This window comes from Thunnus thynnus, chromosome 18, assembly GCF_963924715.1.
Source record: "Thunnus thynnus chromosome 18, fThuThy2.1, whole genome shotgun sequence".
Taxonomy (NCBI): domain Eukaryota; kingdom Metazoa; phylum Chordata; class Actinopteri; order Scombriformes; family Scombridae; genus Thunnus; species Thunnus thynnus.
The window spans coordinates 18,444,585-18,456,548 of record NC_089534.1 but is presented as its reverse complement, the minus strand read 5'-3'; the positions used below and the strand labels follow the sequence as shown (position 1 = coordinate 18,456,548).

General features: G+C 43.6%; 1 protein-coding gene across 2 annotated transcripts in view; it reads right to left on the bottom strand.

Moving 5' to 3' along the window:
- The window catches only part of akap12b (A kinase (PRKA) anchor protein 12b), a 47,492-nt gene that overhangs the window by 3,502 nt on the left and 32,026 nt on the right, over positions 1–11,964 (bottom strand). The window contains exons 1-2 of one of the 2 annotated variants that reach the window (XM_067572355.1): positions 9,230–9,512; positions 593–5,005 (exon numbers count right to left, since the gene is read on the bottom strand). In XM_067572355.1, the coding sequence (XP_067428456.1) occupies positions 597–5,005; positions 9,230–9,254 (4,434 nt within the window). In that variant the 5' untranslated portion in view covers positions 9,255–9,512 and the 3' untranslated portion in view covers positions 593–596. Of the gene's footprint in view, positions 1–592; positions 5,006–9,229; positions 9,513–11,964 lie in introns of those variants that run through there. The other variant, XM_067572354.1, reaches the window with a different exon arrangement.

Sequence of the window (11,964 nt, the reverse complement as noted above, 5' to 3'; positions counted from 1 at the left end):
CAAAACGTTGCACATAAAAAAGCACTCCTCTGCATATATTAAAGATATAATTCAGTCAAAACAACTGAAAAAAACCTCAACTTGTGCTTTTTGAGGCTTTGAATCTAACAAATGCATACTCCGATGTAGTTTCTTGACTCCATACTGAGCCTGTGATAGAAGAAAAACAGGAGGAGGGAGTGGAGGAATCATAATCAGTCTTTCAGCACAAGTTCATCTGCCCCTCACACACCGCTTCCCTTTAAGACCCTGGCCTACAAAGAAGGGGTCAACAGCGGCATTCCTGCTTTGATATCAAAGGTCCCCTGGTTACTCATAGCCTGAACAAAAGCTTTTTCATCTGGTCAGTGGGCAAATCCCCTCCCCTACTCCCTAATAAAAGTAGGGCCCATTGATGTTTCAAAAAAGCCACTATGAGAAGATTGTTTGATAGGCCAACAAAGGAATTCTGAAAATAACTATTTTTTTCATTCTTCAATCCATCACCGTTTTAAAATAATCCCTGTTCAGAACACTTCTGATTATTTTGATCATGTACGTTTTGATTTGTTACTGTATAATACATGTATCAATATTGTAAGATCAGTCTCACCTGCTCATGATGCTGCTGTGATCTCTGTGGACACAGGCTCAATCTCCTTCACAGCCTCCTCAATCACTTCGATCACCTGCGCCATCACCTCTGCACACTTTCCCGATGGTGATTTCTCTGTCTCTGGCTGGCTGGCTGCTGCCTCTGTCACTTGGCTGGGAGTGGCGACCTCTGCAGAAGCTGTCATTTCAGGTTCTTCTGACTGCGTCGAGAGACTTTCTGACTCTTGTTTTTCACTTTCAGGTTTCTCATCTTTAACATCAGTGTCTTCAGAGCCCACAGGACCGTTGCTGTCAAACTCTACCACGGCCTCCTCTTCTACTGACAGTTCCTCAACCACCTGTGCTATCTGCAGAACCATCTGGACTGGCGCGTGGCTCTCAGTCACGTTCTCCTTGTCCTCCTCTGAAGGGGCGGACTTGGTTTCCTCTGATTGTGGTTTCACTTCCTCAGCTGCTTCTTCTACTTCTGCTGTTTCCTTGCTTGGCTCCTCCTTGACCTCTTCAAGAGCTTCATCTGTCGGACTATCTGCCTTTATCTCTAAAACTTCTTCCACTATGACGATTTCTTCACTTACTTTTACCTCCACAGCTTTCTTCAACCCTTCCTCTGATTTTTTCTCCTCCTCTACAGAGGCACCAAGGCTCTCTGTGACCTCTATTGGGATTGTGTCAATGACTTCCATGGCAACGTGCAGTGGCTGTGGTGACTTAGGTGCTGGTTTTTCGCAGACGACAGCAACAGGGGTGTCAGTGATAATAGGGGTCTCTGCTGGGATCTCAATCTCTTTCTCTGTGGTTGCTACTGCCTGGACTGGTGCTGGGATGGTGGTAGTTGGGGTGGCTGGCTTTTTGGGTTCAGGTGCATCTTCTGAAACTTTGTCCACGGCATCCAGAATGACCGTCTGGGCAATGACCATGCTCTGGGCCTCAATTTGACTGGCCTGCTGCACGTCATCTTCAATATCCACCATCTTCTCGCTGGTCTGCTCAATGACAGCATGGATCTCTGTCTCTGGTGTTTCAATGGTAGTGGCCTCCACAGACTCTACGACTGTTTCCTCCTCCTTGGTTTCCTGCACCTGGATTGGCTCATCACCGACTGGCTCTGACACTGATGCATTTTCCATGACCACCACGTCGGAGGTTGCCACTTGGTCAGTCTCCACACTGCTCGGGGCGACAAGGACCACTGTTTCTGTGATAACAGGAATCTCCTCACTTAGTAAAACTACAGGAATGGCTGGCTCGGTCTCCTTGGTGCCGGTGTTCTTTGTGGCATCACATATGGCGGACGATATCTCATTAGTCACAACTTGAACTATTTCTTTTACAGGGGTCATTTCTTCAGTGGCAGCAAGTTGCTCCATGTCCATTTCCACTTCCTTGGTTTCCACAGTTTGCTCAGTGACTTCTACGCTCTGGATGCAGACAGCAGTTTCAGATGTTGGTGTAATGGGATTGACTACTACAGCTTTAGGAGAGTTCTCAGTCATGGTCGTGGGCTGAACCACTTCAGACTCCTCCAGAACAGTGCTGATGATTCCAACCTTCTCAATGTCGGGTTCATAGCTCTCAGTGGCGGCTTGAATGTCTGCCATTTCGCTCAATGAATTTTCAACAGCATGCTCAAGCAGAGTGGTTTCTACTTGGTGCACTTGGGCCTTGAGCACCAAATCTTCTGCAAGATTGGCTTCCTCAATCTTTGCCTCCTTTTCTTCAATTGACACCTCTGTGCTTAAACCATCACGGATTACAGCCACACACTCTCTGATGGGCATTGCAGGTTTCTCCAGAGCTACTTTGGCAATCTCCTTGGTTCCTAGGCCAGTGCAGATAGCCATGGCCTCGCCACTAGAGTGTGGCTCCAGGATGGTATTTGTCTTGGATTCAGCACTCTCAGTTGGTGGTTCATACTCAATTTTTTCAGTGGCTACCTCTACTGGCACATCTTCAACAGTCACAGATGTCTTGACTGGAATTTCATTGATTTGGGCCTCAATACCCTCCACGACCTCCTTTGCACTTTCTGACTTGGGTCCCTGAGGAACAGGGGTGGTTTCTGCAGCTGGAGCTTGAGCAACAGGTTTCACCTCAGCTGTGGACAGTCTGCGCCCTGTGCGTCCTGCAGCTTTAGGAGACAGAATAGCCTGGTCTTCAGATTCATCATCTGCCACGTCAGTGTCAACAGACTTTGGTGTGGCAGCGTTCTCTGCTTCCTCTGGAATGTCACTCAGCTGCTGATCATGGTTGTCATCAATATCTTCCATGATGGCTGGGATCCATGAAGGGGATCTATCTTCAGCAGACACTTTGATTTGGACTGTAGCTGACTCTGCTGGTTCCTCCTGTGTATCTTGAACTTGTTCGTCATACTCTGAAAGAGGAACCACTGCTGGAGTGTCAGAGTCCTCCTCACCTGAGCCCTGTTCAGTGGAGGCTTGTTTGTCAGACTTCTTCTTCCTGCGTCCTGGGAAGAACTTTCTCAAAGAGAATGACGAGTCATCTTTGGGTGCTTCACTGTCTGACTGGACGTGTTCTGCGCTCTCCTCAGCCTTTTCCTCAGCTTTGACCTTCTTTGACATAACTATGCGTTTCAGTGTGTCCCAAGCTGACTCTCTCTCAGGGGGGCTATTTAAAGGTTCAGGGGAGGAAGCAATTTCACCTTCACTCTCAGTGTTTTGGGAGGTAACGAGAGCAACCTCAGCTTTGCCCTCCTGCTCTTCTTCTTCTGCTGCTGCTGCTGCTGCTGCTGCTTCTGGAGCATCCTCTTCAATCTTGGTCTCCTCATCATCAGAATCAGAGGTCCTTCTAGTCCTCTTTTTGGGTCCACCCATACACATCAGAGCCTCCCAGGACACAGAGGTGTCCATTTTCTTTTTGGGCTCCTCATTGCTGCTGACCAATTTCTCAGTGGTTTCAGTCTTTGGCTCTTCCTCAGAGGGCTTGTCCTCCTTCACCTCCTCCTCAACGCTCTTATCTGCTAATGCAGTGCTCTCAGAAGAGGACAAGGTGGCTGACTTTGCTGGTTTCTCACCTGTGGCTTCATCTTCACTCTCAGAAGACCTTTTTACACGCTTCTTAGGCGTCACTAGCTTCTTGAAGGAGGACCAGGCAATGATGCCGTCTTTTTTCTTCTCTCCATCAGAGGTAACTTCACCATCAGTCTCTTGGCTGGACTCCAGCTGGCTCACCTCCACAGCCAGAACATGCTCTCCTGACTCCTCTGGAGATGAGGGCCCACTGTCAGTTTTTGGAGCCTCTGCTGACTCAGTGGAGGATTGAAGTTGCTCAGACGCCTGCTCCCCAGACTCAGTCAACTTGGTCTCAGTATCTTTCTTGTTCTTCTGTTTCTTAGTGGAGAGTTTCTTCAAGCCAGCTCCAGTGAAAAGCTTTTTCAGTGGGCTTCCCTGGGGCTTCACCCTCTCCTGTGATGATAGCAGCTCAGCCTCAGATGTCACCTCTGCTGGAGCTTTTTCCTCTTCCACACTAGGTAGTGTCTTCTCCTCGTCTTGTTTGACCTCATCAGTAGTAGTTTCTGTAGGAGCAGGAGTTTCACTAGTGGCCTCAGGCTCTGGGGTTGGCTCTGATTTTGCTTCCTCAGGAGTAGCTGGTGCCTCTTCCTTGGGCTCTGATTTTTCTTCCTCTGGAGTCACTGGTGCCTCCTCCTTTGTTTCTTGCTCTGCTTCAACCTTCTCCTCCTTATCTTCCACAACAGCAGCAGTTTCTTCTGTCTTGGCTGTCTCCTCCTCAACAGCTGCCTCCTTGTCTTCCTCTTCTTTTGTCTTCTTGATGCTGGCTTTCTTTCGCAGGTTAGAGAAGAGTCCTCCGCTGAAGAACTTCCTGAAGGAGGACACAGTGTTCTCCTGGGATGGTGGACTCATCTCACCTTCCTTCTCAGCTCCTTCCTCCTTGACTGCTTCATCAGTAGTTTCAGCTGCAATGTTGTCACCTGAGACATCAGTTGTTTCAGCCTTATCAGTATCTTTACTGACTTCAGCCTCAGCAGTAGATGCCTCTGTGTTAGCCTCCTTTTCTTCAGTCGTGCTCTTCTCCTCAGCAGTGGCAGCTTCCTCCTCCTTCTCCTTTGCAGGTTCATCAGTTGCACTGACCTCCTCTCCTTCTTTATCTTTGACTGTCAGTAGCTTCACAGGATCTTTCTCCTCACTTCTGTCCTTCTTCAGTGTGAACTTAAAGCCCACAAAACGGAAGATCTTCTTGAAGCCCACTTCGCTGGCATCATCAGGTTTCTCCTCCGCTGCCTTCTCCTCAACAACGGAGATGTCATTGGCATCAGGAGACTCTTTCTCCACTTTCTCGCCATTCACTTGAGGAGCCACTTCATCCTGGATGGTGTCCATAGTCTCAGGAGCCTCCTCCTTCTGAGCTACAGACACACCATCTGGTTGGCCAACTGAAATGACAAGAAAAGAAGGAACTTTCACTCAGGTTTACTGCTTCCTACTGTGAAAGGAGATAGATCACCAAAAACATTCATATGATATTTTTTTAAAAATGCTGTGACCAGAGCTACAGTCTGTTAACCTTCAATTTAACAACCTAAGGTAATGATGAGGAATCAAAACACTGGCCCAGGCAGCTTAAATCCCTGTGTTCAATAAATATACATATTGCATAACTCCAAAAAAAAAAAAAGTTTTACATTATTGATTCAAGACTCATTGCCATCTGCAGATAATCAGAAATGTTGTAAAAAAAAAAAGTATTTGTAGAGACCCTGACCCCCTGAGTTGATTTTATCAAGCATATGAATACTTAATTAAAATCAGATTGCAGTTTGGTCCAGCTAATCCGTTGCTATGTAAACACGCCAAAGAAAGAAAAGTTTAGGCACAGACACAAATAAAACAGCAACCCCTGAAGGCCACTTCATAGAAAAGGTTGCACAATGAGAGTAATACTGTTGCCAATTCATGGATTACTCTCCTAAAGCACACTGCAGGCAGACACACAGCACAACCTTGGAGTGGTGCTTTGCCTGAACTACTTCTAATTTTTTTTATGGTTAAGCTGGATCACTTTGTTCCATTACTATGAGTAATCCACTGATAGTTATACAAAAGTAAGATAAATGGTATATTAGCATCTGAGATAAGAGACTGCAACACACAAATGCATATCAGACCGGCTTGCCATGTCTGTCTGTGTTTTGACAGAGGAAGGCGTAGGGGGATGATGGCCTGCCAGTGTCTGAAGCTTTTCTTCTTTTTTTTCTCCTCTTAGATCTCACTACAGTCTGGAAAACCTCACATCTGATACTCCTGGACTCTCAAAACAAATTCCCAGCTCTTTAATGCCTAGATATCAGCTTACCTGATTACACACTCTGGGAAACATAAAGACACATACACACTCCTTAAAGCATGTACACTGTAGGAACTACCACCCTCTCGTCACCTCTTTCTGCAAAGCACACGTTCAAATACTATGAAGCTACAAACTACAAAATAAGTAATTAATTCAGAACACAAACAACTGTGAGGAAAATGTGAAACAACATGGCATTTCCCAATTCCTACTGTCAGTGTGATATCTGATGTGAAATGTGAATTCACATTCAGTATGTAAATGAATGTCAATATCTATATAAGATGTTTTTGTCTCACACAAAAATGTAAAACTGTGTGCCCACAATCCGTCCACATCCTTTTCCTAAATTATAGACACGAAGCTTCACTCAGTGGCGTGCATTCCTCGGCTATCTTAGCCTTCAAATAGAAAAACTGTTATTTAAACATTTACCTGCAGGAAATTAGGTAACACCATTAACCAAATATTGCAGTATTTAACACGAAACTTATAAAACACAATAAAGTGCTTTCATACACTAATGTTGTGAGTGAGGGCACACCCAAATCTCATGTATGCATTTGACTTGAAAGGAATGTGAGCTATGCTGTTTGCTGTATGTTTGGGGGAAATTATTTTAGGATGCTCTAAACATAATCTGAAGATAAATTCTATGGGAATGTTTATATGTTTTTCAGTTAAACTGTGTCTCGACTGTGGCCGTGTAAGATTCAAATCAAACAATACAGGCCTCTACTACCCCTCCTTAAAATACGTCCCAATCCCCTTGACCCAAATTCCACCACAGCAGGATGGATGGGGACCCACCCCCTTCCCAAGGCACACACTCGTGCAAACACAATAGCCCTCTAACCCACGCTGGCCTCTGAAAATAAAGGAGGGGGCAGGGGGGTTATAAATTGTATTTTTATAAATTGCTCAGGCATACCTTTATTCAAGTTATGGAAATTTGGAGTTTGCTGACTTCACCAAATTTACATAAACATGAATAAAGACATGCCCGGCCAATTTATAAAAATACATGAGTGTCACATGGTAGTGGAGTCTCTCTCACATAGGTGTTATTTTCAGGCTTGTTGTCCAATCACACTGTTGTTAACCAAGACCAGAAGAGGACAAGATGGATCATGTAACAAAAGTCAGCAAAGAAACGTTAACCTAATATGAAACTAATCATTTTACTCATTGATGCAAATTTAGCTCAGCAAAGTCAGCTCAGCTATGTCTGAATAGTAAATCACTGTCCCTCAAAGCTGTTTTCAATGAAATTCCGGTGTGTGTTTGAGGGAGGGGTCAGACTGTTAGTGAGCCAGACGAGGCCGTGTGTATCTACATGGATAATAAAACAGGAACCATGTTGATTTAACAGACTACTGGCATCTCTCTCGTCTTTTTGATCTTTGTTTTCCGGCCCAACTTTTTTTTCTTCTTAACGGGCACACAACTGTGAACATCCCTAGACTTGAGTTGGTTTGGGCGGGGGGTGTAAGGAGTAAATGTGTAGAGGAGGGCGGGTGTTTTGAATAACGACTGTACTAGAAAGAATGTGAGTGTGAGGGGTGAGGCTACACAGGGTGAGGAGGGGACAGTTAAGAAATGGAGAGGGGGGGAGGGTGTTCTGCCCTGAGGCTTCACTTTAGAGGGTGTTACACATCTCTGATACAGACACACTCGTTCATAGTTGAAATGCTTCTCCCTGCTGGAGACGGGCTTTGTTTATGTGCAACTGTTGCAAGATGATGCTCTCATATTAAACATCATCGCCGCGGCCAAAAACCGATAACGTAAATCTACTCCAAGTCTCCAGTGAGATCAGATAATCTTTCTGTTGTGGCAAACTACTATGGGTTGGTGTATATGTGAAAAGAGGGCGAGGGGGTGGTCAGGAAGCTGAATGGCAGCTATTCTTTCTAGACATTATTTACAAACTTTCCCCAAATATATGCAAATCCTTGTTATAATTACTATAATCTGGAGCAGAAGCCCTTTAAACAAAAGAAGTCAGTTAAAAAAAGAGGCCAAGGAGACCCCCCACACCCAAACACCCTCCCCCAACACAGACGGGCCCAAGACCCCTTCAAGCACCCCCTCTCTTTATCAAAGGTGTGGTCAGAGTGTCTCCGAGGCTCCAGGGGACCCTACACATCACCAGTCGCAGCGCTAATAACACCCAAGTTACACCATTTGCCTCTCCCATATCTCATTAACATCAAGTCAAGCTCTGGTGTGACAGTAAACCATATTTTCTTGCTGCAAAATGTTAAAAAAACAAATGTTTATCTATTAAAATCAATGTTTTGGAAGTCAATGTGCACAGAAACCAAAACCTGAGGAATCAAAACATTCCAGACCTGCTCCATTTGACCCATCACTCACAGTTATAAAGGCCTGAAGAAGAATCAGTTTTGGCATGTAATTAATTCCATACGCCCCTCTCTCCTCCCTCCTGATTCTCTGTGGCTAAACTGAATAACCCCACTGGGAATTAGGATCTCACTCTAATCTAATGAAATACTTCACATGATGGGGCGCTGGGAGGTGGCTCAGATGGTGACACGAGCTAAAAGCAGCCTTTGAAAATATTTCTGCAAATGCATCTTCATATATTTCTATCTGGCAGCTGTCACCGTGTGAAATTCTTTTCCCATCAAGAAGTTTGGGAAGCAGTATGGGATGTATACTTCAGAGTTCAGGGCACTCATTCGCTTTGTCAGTCAGTAGTAGTTAAAGTGCTGTGAAAGGTTTGATAGATAATCAGATTTATATTAGAGCTGCTGTAAAAGGGGATAGAAAAGAGGATGCTTTGTAGGAAATACCGCAACTGTTCTACAAAAGCAACTGGTGATGCACAAGAATCATGAATGGACACTTGATGATAACTGGAGCTCACAAACTGTAGTAAATAAAAGTTTGAATTTCATGAAATGAGAAATGTACAGTGGTTAAACATAATTTAAATTTTTTCATGTTGAGGATGTAAAGTTGCCAAAAGTAAAGTTATATTCAATAAAATCACTCGACCGTGCCGAGACAACTACAAACCACAATGCTAACTAACCACACCCTCAGGACAACAATGCCTTCAGCGATACTCACTCATGTAAGCAGAAACCAGTGCTTTGGTTTCCAACATATCCTCCTCAATAAATGACAAAAATCCAATGAAAATAAATCAAACATCAGGTTTTAACCTAACAAGCACAGTAAAGCAGCCACAATGTTTGTTTTTTTAAGCAAAGCTGAATAAATTTTGCAATGACTGAGAACCATAAACTGAACTAAAACCAAATTGAATCATTGTGCTTACCTGTTAGAGTAATTGTTCCAAGCATTGGTAAAAGTCCAAAAATACTTTCTCCAAAAAAGTTACAAAAATATAAGACACCAAAATTTTAGATGATGAAAAAATACTTTTTTAAAAGTCTCCTATTCAGTCTTTGTATTGTTTCCCTTCACTTCACTGCACACTCAGTAAAATCTATAAGGTTTGCTTCTTTGGCTCCGTCTTAACTGGTAAACTCAATCTGAGGGCAGAAGCTGTCTCTCTTTCTTCCAGCGCTTCTCGCTCAGTATGTGAAGAAAAGAGAGCCCCACACACATTTCAACAGACTGACATACATGTCATGTTAGGACCACCCCTGCCTCCCTCTTCCTCCCACCTCCCTCTCTATTCTTCAGCTGTTCTGAATGAGCTCCCACCACCCCCACCCCTTCCCTTCCCCCTCCTCCTCCCCCTTCCTTATCCACTCACCCTCCCTCAGACTTACAGCTTTCCACCCAGGATTGACTGGAGCTTGTCATGTGATCTTTGAAGGAAGCACCTTTCCAAAAAACTGCAACAACTGTACATGTGCATACTCCATATAACACCCCCCCCCCTCACCCACCCTGTTACGTGTACACAAACTCAAACACGTTGCTTCTTTGGAAGACGCTCAACAGTCTCATTCTCTGGATACTGAATGCCCACGTGCATCCTCGCAAGACAGTTTCTCACAGACTATTAAATAAAGCAACTGGAAAACAGTCTCAAGCACTCACCCCACCTTCTCACCCCTCTAATTCCTCTTTCAGGAGGCAACCAGGCTCTCCCATGTCTCTCATGGCTTATGTCACCAGTCATGCCGAGGAATGTTGACAAAGGCAAACAAGAGGGAAACTTCATGGTTTTATTGGGATATTATGTTTTTTTCTGCTTTTTTGGGTTCATAACCCCAATTATTTGAAGTAAAAATGGCAAACCTAGACTACAATCCCAAAACTTTAAAAACATCCTTGTTTGGGGCAAAGTTCATACCAAGGGCCTAAACTAAGCTGTGAACGGGGGTGCCATCGAGTTGTCGACGACCCCCCTGTGAATGTTAATAGGCCCTTCTCAATTACTCCAATACAGACGCATTTAATTCAGCTTTTGTCTGAGGAGGGGGGAGACTAGAAGGAATGCAGATAAATCCTCAGGTAAATACCGGCATAATCAGATCTGTCACACTTCGGCATTGTCCCAGAGGAATGTGTGAATTCCATCTAGTATGCCCCCAAATGGATGATAACAGCGGTAATCAAGTGCTGTCTGAAAGGCCCCCCCTTCACCCAAAGAGTGTATGTGCATGCTTTAAAATGTGGGCACAGTATTCACACAGTAGGAAATATGTTGATTACATGTCTAACCTTAACGATAGTATCAGCTGCTGTTGCAAGATTATTGAAGTCAGGGGTAATTTTGCACACAAGAGTAAAACTATCAGCTTAGACAATAGTTTTGTGTGTTTTCTTACTTAAAACCTTTGCTGGAACTTGCTATTTCCCCCATTTCTAAAGTACGAACTAACAAAGCAACTTCAAATCAAATCAGGTCAAAAACAAGATAAGTGTTGAACAAAACGTGGGCAAAAACAACTCATCTCATTTTCACTTTATTCAACACAACTTCCTGTGAGTTTCTTCAGATTCGATGAATTGAGAGAGCCATGAATACCAAGGTCTGTGCCCATGAATGGAAGGCTTCATGGTTCTAATCAGAGCTGGCAAGAGCGAGAAAAGAGGAGTCGAGGGGAGAAGAGTCACAAATCTAATGAGAAATATTATTTTCAGAAGAAAGTTCAAGACATTAAATAACATTAATCTTTATAAAGTTACGGATAAATGCTTGCTTATATAATGTTATTCTATCTATGCATTAATAAGTAGCTGCAAGTTAAGAGTTAAATCCTATGGCATATATATGAATGAGTCATTCACTTAATCATTCATTAAGAATTGTTGCATGACACATCAGTGAGGCTTTCTGTTATAGTAGTGACTCATGCAGTAGATATTTCACTACACTATTTGTCCACGCTACTTTATGTACATTATGCTGAGTGGACAGTGAATCAGACGGATGGGAATTCAGAGTTTGATGAGAGTACTTCCGTTGGATCAGCCCTCATCTTCCTTTTCCCTCCCAACTTCCTTCGTATGACTCATGCACATCAGTCACATTCTTGGACTTCCATACATACCGAGAGATTTTAATTTAGGCACACACACACAGCTTCAGGCTACACTCAGTTGTTATGGGACATACTGCGGTAAATAATTCCAATGGTTCATCTTGGAGTTACAGGATGAGGTTTATCTTTGTGTTATTACCAACAAATCACACGAAAACAACAAAACCAACAAAATGTGTCTATGTTGCTGTCTGGATTGTCATTCAAAAACGATTTAAAAACACACAAAAAGAGCTTCCACATGGCACTAGCAACCACATTCCTTCATTACCATGACATAAAAAAACATAAAATTAAACTGGTGTCACATGAAAGTTTTGTTTTTCTTCTCTGTTATCTTTTTTGGTCCAAGTGCTAATTTGATTAACCCCTTAAACCAGAGAGACCTGTCAGTGACCCAGTCATTACAAACTAATTCTCTGCAGCCAAACACTGTTTGAACCAACTGGAACTTTATTTTAAATTTGAGTAGGGTTGCAACTAACAATCCTCTTCATTATTGACTAATCTACAGATTTTTTTACTCAACTGATCATTCGGTCTAGAGAAT